The 13,653-nt window shown below is 35.0% G+C and overlaps 2 protein-coding genes and 1 pseudogene across 2 annotated transcripts; 2 read left to right on the top strand and 1 right to left on the bottom strand.

Annotated features, from left to right (window-relative positions):
- Positions 1 to 916: 916 nt before the first annotated feature.
- LOC132038604 (uncharacterized) lies at positions 917 to 9,583 on the top strand. The gene is made up of 14 exons (XM_059429261.1): positions 917 to 1,192; positions 1,353 to 1,423; positions 2,466 to 2,657; positions 3,177 to 3,274; positions 3,570 to 3,760; positions 3,895 to 4,061; positions 5,050 to 5,388; positions 5,480 to 5,544; positions 5,845 to 5,893; positions 5,999 to 6,155; positions 7,492 to 7,576; positions 7,663 to 7,732; positions 8,414 to 8,554; positions 9,075 to 9,583. Exons 1-14 carry the CDS (start codon positions 1,084 to 1,086, stop codon positions 9,369 to 9,371), a joined length of 2,031 nt encoding a protein of 676 aa, XP_059285244.1. The 5' UTR covers positions 917 to 1,083; the 3' UTR covers positions 9,372 to 9,583.
- On the bottom strand, positions 8,239 to 12,864 carry LOC132038606 (uncharacterized). Its single transcript, XM_059429263.1, has 3 exons — positions 12,512 to 12,864; positions 11,769 to 11,888; positions 8,239 to 8,249 (listed from the first exon to the last, which is right to left on the bottom strand). Coding segments are annotated over exons 1-3 (345 nt in total). The 5' UTR covers positions 12,736 to 12,864; the 3' UTR covers positions 8,239 to 8,248.
- Positions 9,912 to 11,283, top strand: LOC132038605 (threonine--tRNA ligase, mitochondrial 1-like; annotated as a pseudogene).
- Positions 12,865 to 13,653: the final 789 nt, after the last annotated feature.

Genomic DNA, 13,653 nt, shown 5'->3' with positions numbered 1-13,653 from the left:
TCAAAAACACTTATTTTTTTCTAACATAAAAGGTACTTTTAGATTCTCATACACTTGTCCAAACAGGCTAAAAATAGGGGAAAGGGATAATGCATTCTCAATTGAGACAACAAGTTTACTCGTACAAAGTCAACTCTTTGATACATAATTAGATAATGGGATAACAGAATTACTATTAATTATTGAAGGTATATATTAATATGATAATGGAAATAGGTGATAATTTTGGAGTTGGAGTCCTTTGTGGGTCGCCGAAGGTTGTTAACTTATATTTTGTAAATGGAATCGCTTTTAATATCATATCAAAAAACCGAATTGAAAAAATCGAACTTCAAAAAACCGAAACCGAAAGAACCGAACCGAACTAGTTAGGTTCGATGTTTGGTGTCCACCTTCAAAAAATCGAAACCGAAATAGCCGAATCGAAGTTTGATAAAACCGAAGCGAAGAAACGAACGCCCACCCCTAATCAAAACTATTACTAGTTGTTAAGCTGAAATTCGAACTAAACGCTTGTCCTCATGTTTGTTCTTGAATTAAACGCTTGTCCTCATGTTGTTTCTTTCCCCCCAAATTGAAATACTCAACACATACCTTCTTTATCCTTTGCTACTCTTATCACACTAAATTATATTTTTCGAACTTGTATTAAAAATATAAGCGTATAGTGTCCGAGGTGACTTTCAAAATTAATCTACTAGTTAATAGCTAAAAGATAATGTTTTATTAATATTATCAACCCTAAATAATTATAGTAAAAGATACTCCATTACTATGGTTGGAAGGGTGGAGGTTCCTTGAATCTTATGAATGAAAAGTCATATTACCTTATCGAAAATAATTTATCACTCGTAGTACGCCCATATAATATAATACTGTAATCATCAAATAGGAAACATGATAGCAACATAATTAGTCAGTTTACATTATTTTATTTATCCACAAAATGATAAGCATCTACACTCTAAACAAATTGCTAGAAATTTGACAAACGCGTATGGACTCCCAAATTATTTGATTTTATTCCCTCCAATAAATCCATCAATCTTTTCTCTCTCTCTCAATTTATTTTTTCCTAAGAAAATGGAGGCATCATTCGTATCTAGAGCAAAAACTGCCTTCCATTCAGCAGCTGCTAAAGCGGAGAAAGTTTTCACTGATATCAAAAAATCTGATCTCATCAACGATCCAGGTTTATCCATCTCATTTCTCTCTTCTTCTTTTTTTCTTTTTCAATTAATGTAACCACAACGCGAAGCGCACACAAATTTACTAGTTATTTTCTATTACTGATATACATTTTTAATTTTTTACAATTTTTTTTTTGCTCTAAACATTCAAAATTGGTGTAGATTTGGATAAACAATTGCCGGCGACGTCAACGAGTGAGATTATTACAGACGATGAGGACGAGTCTAATAAGGTAAATTTTTATCTTCGTTTTTTTTTTCAAAAAAATTATTATTGTTTTGATTTTATGAGATTTTTCAGTTAGAATGTATATGATCGGGAGTTTTTTTTTTTTTTTTGATGAAGAAGATGATAATAAGGAAAATAAGGAGGATATTTAGATTTTTTATTTTTAACCTTGTTTGGATTTGTTACTCATTTTGTTAAACAGAACTTCAAATAATTACAGGTCAACTGGCTATTTTGATAACAATCAATCAACTAAGACGTAATCGAAAATTAGGGCTATATGAATGTTCGTATTGCTATATTCAGCTCTATATTTTCATGTTTGGTTGATGATGAAGATGATAATGTGAAGGGAAAAAAAGAGAATATTTAGATTTTGATTATAAAATTTAACCTCGTTTGGATTTGTTACTCATTTTGTCAATTAGAACTTCAAATAATTGCAGGTCAACTGGCTAATTTCAATCAACTAAACCTTAATCGGAAATTAGTTGGGGACTTGGGGTCAGCTATCTGAATCATTTGTATTGCTTTATTTACATCTATATTCAGAGGATTTATCATAGTTAAACTATTTTGCTATGATAAAAGAGAATATTCAGATATTGATTTGAACCTTGTTTGTATTTGTTACTCATTTTGTTAAATAGAACTTCAAATAATTACAGGTCAACTGGATATTTCATTATTAATTAATTAACTATGCCTTAATGGAAAATTAGCTAGGGTCGGCTATATGAATCCTTGATAATGCTCTATTCAGCTCTGTATTCAGAGGATTTATCATAGTTAAAGTAGGTCGCAGTACGGATAGGCTATACTTTGGGAAGATAATATAGGCGGATTTAACTGCCTAATTTCAATTTTCTTTTGTTGTTCTTTTCTACAAGGAGAATAGTAGGGCACAAGTTGATGTCGACATAGTTGTCTTTTTCTTAATTAATCTCATACTGTTATGTTTTAGATATCTTTAACTCGATTTTAGCTGTTTGTTTTATAATATAAATCCAATAGTATAAGTAATCTTAAGGATGCATTGTTTCCAGGACGGAAAGAATTCAAAGTGGAGACCTCCACCAATAAAGGCAAAGCAGGACTGGCAGGAGAGGTTTAAGAACATAAGAATAGGCAAAAGAGGAACTGAGAGCACTGATAAAGCTGAAAGTCCACAAATGGCATATGCAATTTTTGATGAAAATATTTGCTTCACGAGTGAGAGAGAATTACCTGATTCAAAGGTGAGTTATCTCACTTGTTAATATACAACAGAAGGTTCTTAATATACAAAACATTCTGTCTTCGTTATTCCTTGAGCTGTTTTGTCGCCCCTGGTTATTTCTCACATAATTCTACCTTTTGACATGCCACGGTAGCTTTTTGTTAGCGACTGTATCCCCATTTCGTATTGTTTCAAATAGGTGCTTATATATCCCCAATCTGTACTTGCAGAAACCCTTATTTATACTTGGTTAAAGCTAAAGATTATTTGTTTTCCTGTATGCTGTTGTCAGACCTATAATAACTATTTCTTTTATATGTCAAACTACTTTCATCGTACCTGGAATCAAATAAATTATGTAAACGTGCATATATTTCTCTCTTATAAGAAATGCTTAGTTGGAGAGCACTTGTTGGTCTGTAACTCTGAAGACCTATCAAAGGAATAGGAGATATCTCATAGCTACGACTCCTTTAGCTGAAATATTTCTTTGTTAATTTTGTTTTGCTAATGTTATGAGTTTCTTTATATTCTCAAGGACTCTGAATCAGGTTCGGCAACGGAAGAGTCAAACCTTTGGGACAGAGATGTCATTCCTCCAGCCGCTGTCATGAAGCAATTAGCTGTAGCTGTTGAGTAAGATATTTGTTTATCTTCAAATTTGGAAATTTCTACCACCTCAATTTTAGTCGGGGTTCTCTATGAATTTTCCCATCTCATTGGCATTTGCATGAAGTGTTTGATTTTACATTGTTCAGTTCCATCATGCAAGTGAAATATCTTCCATATCCTTGTCGTGGTTCAACAAACACCCAGTCTGTGAACTAAAAAAGAATGTTAATCACTTACATGGTTGCTTTTTCCTTTGAAAATTGATGATGTGGTTCTGATTCCCTTTTCCTTTTTTTCCCCTCTATTGGGTCTTTCCTAGGGCTGGAAAGAGGTGTATTACAATGAAAGACTTCCTAGCTTCATCCAGAGGCTCCTCACCCATGGAGAGGGCTAGCTTAAGCTTATCAGCAGTGAAGTCATTAGTGCTACGTGATAAAGATGACAAATTTGCGGGTGAATTTGGTGCAGATGACAAAGTTTTGGCTCTTATCAATTTACTGCTAGATGCAGGTAGCTGCCAGTTTCTTCAATTATGTGGTGGAATATCTTTCTGTGTTAAATATAATAGTAATTTCTACCTTTAGCTATTTGGATTATCCTGTGTGATTTTCACTTCCACTGCAATATCTGCAAGATACTTGTAGAAGGACATTTTCCTGGAAGGAAGGTAGATTCTGCGAATGCTTCATCTTTGCCTAAGGATATTCATGGTGCTCCTCCTGAGAGTTTTATCGTTAAGCTTGCTGATGTAACTGGACGTATGAAATCACTGCGGAAAATGGCATTATTATGGTGCAAAATTGTTGCAGAAGTAAGTATACTCAACAAAACTAGTTCACATTCAATCTTCTAAGCAACGGATTCGTGTTGTCATAGGAGATTTTTTTTTTCTTCACTTACCTGCTTATTGTCATTGCTTATGTCACGGACCAGCTTTTTCTAACATGAATGTGCATTGAGCTATCCATCCTGCTGTTAAGGGAGTGATTTCTGAAGAATAATATAGCAGCATCACTTTTCACCCCGGCTAGAATGTTGCAGCTATATCTGTCTGCTAAACTAGTTGGCTCTCTTGAGGGTACTAAACTTGCCAAAAAGCAAATCCTATTCATCTGCAGTGATCCTTGACCAGCAAGGCTAGTAGGAACTAGATGTTCAGGTTCTGATGGTTAAGTTGGGTACTGTAATGCAAAATATATAGTATGTTGATGTATAACAACTTGATGGTTACCATGGTTAGAAGTACGTCGTGGATTTATTTCATTTATGCTTATTTTTATTTTCTTTACACACCCCCACCCCCAAACCCCATAGCTGATATAGCTTGAATAGTATAATTACCAATCAAGTTGAATTTCGTTTTTCAATCATAGTGATATACTATGACAAGTCTACATCCTTGTTTGAAAGTTTTTGCAAATTGAACCTCTTCATACTCTTCTCCTCTGCTGATTTCTGATTTTTTTCTTTTCCTTGTCTTGATGTGAAGAGTAAAAGAGTTCACTTACTTTTCTTTACTATTTTATGGTCTTATGGAATCCTTTCCAGATTTTGTAGTCCACTAGTGCATTAATTCACCTTCCTGATTCGTTTGAGCTGCAGTGACATATGATATCTTCATGAGTAGATATTATTCTCGTACTCAATTTGTTGCAGATAGTGGACCCTTTTAACAGAATATCATCTTCTAGTTAGACATCAAGTTACACATTAGAACATTTTTCTAATTTAGTTGATGCGCTGTGAACATAGTTCCGTCTCTAACTGAGTACTACTTCTTCACTCTTCTTTGCATGCAGTTGAGGAGGCTGTGGTCTGAAGGACAATATATCCCTGGCATTCCTCCAGATCAAATTCCAGACCTAAATTCGTGTCTTTTGTATCAGCAATTCCAGGTCATTAACCGTTGCATTTCCAGAAAAAATCGACGCATTGCAGCCACTGAATCGTTGGATTCGGTTGTCAGGCTAGCAAGTTCAAATAATGATGTTCATGTTGATGAGGGCACTCTTCCTGCAACTCCCGTCTTGTACGCTAAAGTTAGCACAGGAGAATTAATTCTTCGGTTAGGAGTCGATAGACGATCTGATTTAACAATGCTGGAAACAGGTGAACCTATATACACGCCAGTGATGCAGGTTTGTGGACAGGAGCAGATGTTATGATAAGAATTGGATACCTTCGACTGTTAACTATTAATTGCTTATGACCATGAGTATATATATGTAGGAAGAACCTTTGCTAACAGAAGATCTAATCAAAGAAACAGAGGAGCTGGTGCTCCGAACAGGGAGGTAATGCTTTTAGGCTGTTCTGTTTTCAAGATCATACCTGCAACTGCAAATGTCCATAAATGGAGGCCAATCATTAAAATTAGTAGTTTAACACTTACTCTGCAAAAACATTTACTTTACCTATACCTTCCTTGCACTAAATGTTGCTCAGGAATGACTCAGTAGTTGTGGGTCTTCTTTTTCTTGGATAATGGTCACTAATCATCTTTTTATTAAACAAATAAAAGTTGCCATTAATCATCAGTGTTGTTCAAACTGTTTTGAATTTTCATCTGAAATGCTCGTCTTTCCTGTTATCAGTCTTGGAGCTGGGTGCTCTCAACTCCTGTCTGACATGCAGGCTTTCAAGGTGAAGTTTCAGTAACAGAATCTGTAATTTAGAGTTTCCTGAAGTACCTTCTCAAGCTGGCAGTATCTGACTGAAACTAACATGCAAATTTCTGAACTCTGCTAGGCAGCAAACCCTGGGTGTATATTAGAAGATTTCATTAGATGGCATTCTCCTCCTGATTGGATGGAATATGATGCAAATGATGAAATTAATGAAACCCTTGATGCTAATGACTCATTGCCTGGAAGAGGCCAACTGAGTAGTCGAATGCAGAAAGAAGGTTTTACTCTAATTAACTCAAATTTCATGCCACAATACCCACCCCTTGTTTTCTGAATCTCATTTCAATTGCTGTACTTCAGATATTTTTTCTGTCATACATGAGTCTTTCTTGTTTTGGGGTGTTCTTTAGCCAATAGGGTTTAAATTGACCTTCACTTTGATCTGCTGAGTCAAAAAAAAAAAAAATTGTTACATGTTTCTATCTGCTAGCAGCCATTGTTAATCAGTCTTCAGACTTCATCTGCTCCGGCTGCTCTCTGTTTTATGAGGTGATAAGGGGCTTGCATAGTTCTCAAATAAGAAAAAATATTATACCTTTCACTTCTGTTATGCCTGGAAAAGACAACGGTGCTGTGTCAATGGATTGCTTTAGATAGAGTCCTAGCACAAGCAAATGATTATAGCAGTTATTCTTGAAATAGCACTTTTTGGTTTTGCTTAAAGCTTTCTGATAAATGCGATGTTATTTTTTACTGGAGTCCTATGATTGTTTGATTCATGAAAATAGATGAATGGAGAAAGTAGAAACTTAAACAAGGTTATTATTTGATTTGCTTGTATTTGTATAAAGATGAGACTATTCCTCAAATTGGACTGTACCACGAATTGGTTTAATTTGGCTATTGGTCACTTGTAAAGTGTGCAGACCTAGAACAACTGCTATTGGTTACATCACTGAAAGCAGTTAATATTGCAGCAATCATGAACAGACAAAAACAGTTTTATGTTTGTGGGGTAATTTTATCTTGTGATTTTTTGTATTTGTTAACATATTAGATGTCCGCTGTATTCTTCTCTTATAAATTATAGTCGCACACACTAGTATAGGCCATACGATAGGCTATTTATTAAAAAAGGACGCTGCTAAAATACTAGTGCACTAGTTGTGGATACACAAGGAACAACTATATGCCATTTAGCACAAGTGAGACAGAACTTTCCGAAATGGTAGCTTTCTCAGTCTCGTAACTCCAGTGGGTCTTATTAGAAGAAAGATTCTTTGAAGTACGTGCAGCAATTCTAGGTATGACAAGGGGTCTATTGCCTTACTCATAATGCTAAGCAGGTTGTAGAAGAGTATTTTTAAACTAGTTGGTGTAACTGGTATTTGGGGTATTTTGTGGTTTTGATGGTGAAGTTTCAGTTTTCTTGTGGATGGAACAAAATACAAACTTGCACTAAGTTTGAAGTGTCTTCTTAAGACCCCTCACGGTTGCATTATGATTGTTGATCATGTGATAAGTACAAACTATTTTTGATTGCATTCCAAGCAGAACAGGTCGAAGAAGTGTGCAATACTTTATCTGACATGTTCTGCTGATTGATGTTTTTAGGCAACTTGTGGCGCGAACTATGGGAAACTGCAAAGCCACTGCCGGCTGTTAGACAAACTCCACTATTTGATGAGGATTTGGCTGTGTAAGTTTTTAAGTTCCAGGTCGGCTTAGAAGATCTAAACAATGTGTTTTGATTTTCTGAAAGGAATTCTATGGTGCGTTCTGTAGGGAAAGTATTCTGGATAACTTAGAGGATATATCGCCACATGAGCTTTTCAAGCAGCTGTTTATGTCTCTTGTAAGTCCTCTTATCCATGTTTGAAATGTGTCTGGTCTTAATTTTTATCTGTCTCTTCTGTTACTCTCATTCCTCACTCTCAAAATGAAAGAATTCAGCCGCCGTCGTTGGTAATAAAAACCGGAAATGAATAATCCCAGATATATAATCTCTTTCAAATGAATGTCAATATGCATTTTTCTTTTGGAATCAGAAACTCTCGTCATAGTATTAGTTCCATGTTGAAGAAGGATTTTTTCTGTTATTGTTTCAAGACTTGGTATCTTTCATTTTGAACATAGGTTTTGAATTTGTATCAGCCTGTCTAATGTGGAAAGTTCGTCTTATAAATTCAAATATACACCTGATCAAAAAACTCAAAATATACAGTTGAAAAATTTCCATTTTTTGTGCGTCCTTTCTTTGTCAAGAGGAAAAAGTTGATGTAATTTGTGCGAGACCCGATTTTGTTTCCTATATTCCATATATTTTGGTTAGCCAGATCAATTTTATAGTTATAAATTGCAGTTCATTTGGTGATGCTTAGTAACCTTCAAAGTTAATTTTCTACTGTCATCATGTCCTTCCCTCTCACCTTCCCATTACATAGTAAACAGAGCATCGTTCTGGCTTGGTTGACATTTTTTAGCTTCCAAATCTCAAAGACTAGATTATTTATGTAATTTGCTATTTAAATTTCAGCTGGGATCAGGATTTGTAGCTGCTGAAGCCACCCTTTCCAACAACTCAAATTTATCAAAGCTGTTCTGCGATTGTAAAGAATATGTCATTGTCACCTGTCAAAGAAGCAACTGGGTTGAGAAACTTGACGAGTTGTGCCAGGTATGTCTTATCTAACTTGTTGGAGGTTAATAAGGTTGCTGACTGCTTGTGGTGCTGGATACAAGCAGTCTTGCTCCTTAGATGTGCTTGTGCATTTGACATCATCTCATGGACTGGCTTATAATAGACTAGTAACTTTTCGCCCCTAGGGCTTTAGTTCTCTAGTAAAATCACAATACATAATGTGTCAGTTAGGCACACATCATGAGTTCATACTCTGTCACGGACAAAACCAAATGTTTTAGTGGCCAACAGTACAGGAGCTGGTCCATTATCCGTAGAGTTTTGAAGTGTGCACTAGCCAATGAGATAGTAAGGTTGGGATATGATGGAAGCAGGGTTCTGGTGCTTGTTAGACATCTCTCTGTAATTTTATTAGCCCTATAGTGCAGGACGATGCTACACAGAATCATCGATTTGGACCCAAACTTTGCTGACAGCATTTGTGATTTGTGAATGTCATATAGTTACTTTAATAGGTTGTTCTGCTATGAAGAATTACAATTAATTTTTTTACTAGGTCTACGAGACTGTAGAGACAATGGTACTCAGTCCAGATGAAGTCATAAGGATCACATTTCAACCTGAAGAACCTACTGCTGTGCCCGCAAATGAATTAAAAAGTCGATTCAAAAGGCTCAGTCTCATTTTTGGTAACAAGGATAAACCATCACCGCAAGGCCAAAAGAACCAGGAGGAGAGTCCGTTACGCCAACCATTCTCATCGATGTTTTCAAAGAAACCTCCCAAGCCTGGAAGTTCATCTCCAGCTGATAAACCTGTTACACCCGTTGAAAATGACTGGACAATTGTATAAGAAGTGTTTTTTGTTCATTATGCAACTGTAAATTCATGTTACTAGTTTAGGCACAGAGACCCGATGAATATCCCTACATTGTGAGTTTCAGCTGATGCTGGTGACGAAACGGTTAATGTAAGATTCTATCAAAGATTCTAGTGTATCTGATATGATGGGAGTCATTTTTCATGAAAAACATTTTTCGGAAATATGTTTTTCATGGAAAAACATTCCTCGAAGATGCTTGCAAAAAGTTTAATATTCCCATTATTCGATCTTAATATTATGATATATTGTTAAACGCGTCAATATAAATACCTGTAATTACAAAAATATATAGGTTTTTTTATTCATAAATTAATTCTAAGATTATTCCTGTTCATACATAAAATCAGACGCTTCATTAGTAAATTCCAACGTCAGTGTATCCTTTTAGGATGGAAGAAATCCTAACTTGTTTAGGATTTGGATTTGTAGTCAAATTCATATATATAGATTATAGTGTAGCTTGAATTCTGTCCTCAAAATTAGCATTTTTTCTTGTAGGACAAGTTTCTTTTCTCCTATCAACATACAATCTCTACAATTCTCTCCATCTCTTCTTTTTATTATTATTTACAACAATTACCTATTTTTCTTAATTGTGGTCGTCTCCTATCTCCCTTTTTCTTGTTTGCAAACTTATGGATCAGGAATTCATAGAGATGCTGGAGGAAGCAAACAAATACGATCACAGAGAGCTGAATAAGAAGCAGGAACTTTTCTATTTTGATCAATTAAGCCCTGGAAGTTGTTTCTTTCTCCCACATGGTGCTCGAATTTGCAACAAATTGCTAGAGTTCACAAAGAATGAGTATTGGAAAAGAGGCTACCAGGAGATTTGGAGTCCAGACATATACAAGATGCAGTTGTGGGAAATTTCTGGCCATGCTGCAAAGTACAAGGAGAACATGTTCATGTTTGATATTGATGACAAAGCAGATCAATTCGGGTTGAAGCCAATGAACTGCCCTGGACATTGTAGAGTATTCGGTCACAAAGTTTGTTCCTACAGGGAACTACCACTTCGTCTGGCTGACTTTGGTGCACTTCACAGGAACGAGGCTAGTGGTGCGCTTACAGGGTTAACGCGTCTCAGGCAATTTCACCAGGATGACGCTCACATCTTCTGCAGGGAGTCACAGGTTAAGGATGAAGTCAAGGGCGTCTTAGATTTCATCAGCTATGTGTATAACATATTCGGTGTCAGTAATTTTGACCTCAAGTTATCGACGAGGCCTGAAAAGTATATCGGAGACATAGAAAGCTGGAAGAAGGCTGAAGATGCTCTTACGGAAGCATTGAACGAGTTCGGGAAGCCCTGGGAGATCAACCAAGGAGACGGAGCATTTTATGGTCAGAAAATTGATATCAGTGTTAAGTGATGCAATGAAAAGAAAATTACAATGTGCAACATTGCAGCTCGATTTCCAGCTTCCTGAACGATTCAACCTTTCATACATAGCAGAAGACGAAAGTAAGAGGGAGGGACCAGTTATGATACATAGAGCTATACTCGGGTCAGTTGAGCGTATGTTTGCTATTCTTTTTGAGCATTACAAGGGGAAATGGCCTTTCTGGCTTAGTCCCCGTCAAGCCATACTCTGTCCTGTTTCTGAAAAATCTCAAGCGTACGCGCTTGAGATCCAGAAGCGGATACATGATGCTCGTTATTATGTCGATGTTGATGTAAGTGACAGGGCGATCGGGAAAAAGATACGAGAAGCTCAACTGATACAATACAACTATACTCTGGTTGTTGGAGAAGCAGAAGCTAGTAGTGGTCAGGTCAGCGTTCGAGTGAGAGACAAGCGTGATCATCAACTCATGACAGTTGATGATCTCCTCGTTCACTTCAAAGATATGGTTGCATCATTTCAGTAGTATCGTATTGTTACTTTAAATATAATGTTTGTTTTGATTGTTACTTAAAGTTTATTAGTATATCGTATGGTTAAATTCATTGTTATGTAAAGATCAATTCGTTATGTTTGCATCTTACCTTATTTTTTTTCTCATCTTTCCTTTACTCATTATTTATGCTTACTTTTCTTTTTTGTAATAGTGTAAGGTTATTCTTCATATGGATGGTATGCGACATTATGAAAAAATGGAAAATTGTACAATCAATAAAACACAATCTGTAAAAATCACCAAACAAGCAGTAAAACAACTCCATTGTCTCATTATGATTAAAAAGAGGTCTTCTATTCAACAAGAGTTAACATTAATTCCAATATATTCAACAGAAAAAATCAATAAAAAATCTTTAATCTGGAAGAGTTGACAGAGTCTAGCAGAGTTTTAACTCCTTGCTTGGTGCTGTGAAGCCTTTGTTTTTCCCTTTGTTCATTTGGTACTAACAATCTTCTGCTTCATAGAAGATCTTTTTCATCAGCCTTGTTATTGTTGGTGGTACTGTCATCTTGAAGATCCTTTAAGACGATCCCCGGCACCACAAAGTTGGCAATCCAATACATAAATAGCATTACTGCACTGTCGAAACAATAAGCAAACGCATTACACTTTAGTTTATTCTCCTTTAATGCTTGCAAAAAGTTTATTAATATCCCCATTATCCTATCTAATGTTAACATATATTGTTTGAGGAGTCAATATAAATGCTTGTAATTACAAAAATATATCAGTAGTTCCTATAATGTACATAATTCTTTTCTTATAGTTATTCCAATTCAGACTTAAAACAGGTGCTTCAGTCTGTTTCCAATTTCACTATTCTTTTTTGATAACAAGTGCACTAGTGTTCTAAATAAAACCTCCTCTGCAGTTAAAAACATACTCCATTCAGGGGAAATCTAGAGTACAATATATGGATACATTTGCACGAACTCTTGATATATATTTACAAATTCAGTAAATATGATAAAATATTTGAATGTGAATACGATTATTATTATATATGAAATTGAGGTCGTTGTTAAGACCCATAAGCTTCAAATTTTAAATCTGCAAGAAAGGGAAGGAAAAGAAGAAGATTTTTTCAAACAAGGTGCGATTTTTTTTTTTTTTCACCTCAATCAAGATGTTGTGTGCATTAATATGTTATTGAATTTAATGAGTTAAACTTAAAATAAATAAAAAGAGAAAAAAGTACTAACCCTGTCTGTAACAAAACTGACAAGTCTCCGGAAGCAGCAGGTGAGTTAATAGCCTTAAGTGGAGCAATTAACAGAGTCCTTTTTCCCTTAATTATAAAACAAGTAGCTAATTTAGCTTTATAGTGCTGTTGCTGCTCCAGTAGCTTTGATTTATGGTATTGGCATATGACTTTGTTGCTTGGAAGTTTCAGTAAGATTGGAGAGTGAAGGCAAATGCACTTCATATTGTAGGAAATTGAAGTGTTGTTTTTAGTCCATAAAGTTGGTGAATTTTAACCAAGAAATGGCTATCCCACATTATATGGATAAGGTTTTACGGAGAGTGAAATGTCTACTCATGGAGAAAGAACTTACGTTAAAAACATTTCACATGGAACGGAAAACATTTCCCTTAGTACCAAACACATCCTGATCTGAGAGTGCAGTTTTTTCACACTATCAACATATTTTAGCATGTTGTAATAGAACATTGAGTTTAAATTATATATTCTTTAATATATAAAAAAGTTTACCATCAAGTCATTTACCTGTTATAGCATAACAGGTAAACGGTCTTATTTTCAAGATTACAAAATTTCATATTTTAAGAAACTTAGCTATGGATATTTTTTGGATGATTTGATAATGTAATTCTTTTTTATACTAACGATGTATATCACTTAAACTCCGGATAATATATCTTATTTTTCACTTTAATAAATTACCTGTAGTTTTTATACTATAGACTCTCAAGAAAGCCCAGTGAACTTTCAAATGCCCAAGTTGGTCTTCAGTGGTGTTTGGGATAGCGTATGGTTTTTGTTGGGGGAAGTTACATAAATACTAGTAAATGAGTAAATTACTGCATAATCAATAGCCAATTTCAATATTACATTTAGTACGACAAAATAAGTATACATGGTATACAAAAAAAGAGCCTATTCTCTCTCCAAAAATCAAGAAGTTCACATTAATCAAGGAGTTCACATTATAATAAATTCCTAAATTTAAGCTAATCAATTAATTATATCTTTATTAATTACTATAATTATATCTTTATTAATTACTATAAGAAGAACCGTTTCTAAGTTAGAAAAGCATCCCACCATCAGATTTTGAAAACGTAGGCACTTATTAGGTGATATATGAAGATTCTTTTACCC

The sequence above is a fragment of the Lycium ferocissimum genome, chromosome 11, assembly GCF_029784015.1.
Source record: "Lycium ferocissimum isolate CSIRO_LF1 chromosome 11, AGI_CSIRO_Lferr_CH_V1, whole genome shotgun sequence".
Lineage (NCBI taxonomy): Eukaryota > Viridiplantae > Streptophyta > Magnoliopsida > Solanales > Solanaceae > Lycium > Lycium ferocissimum.
Note: the sequence above shows the minus strand (reverse complement) of the source record. Positions and strands in the feature narration are given on the sequence as shown.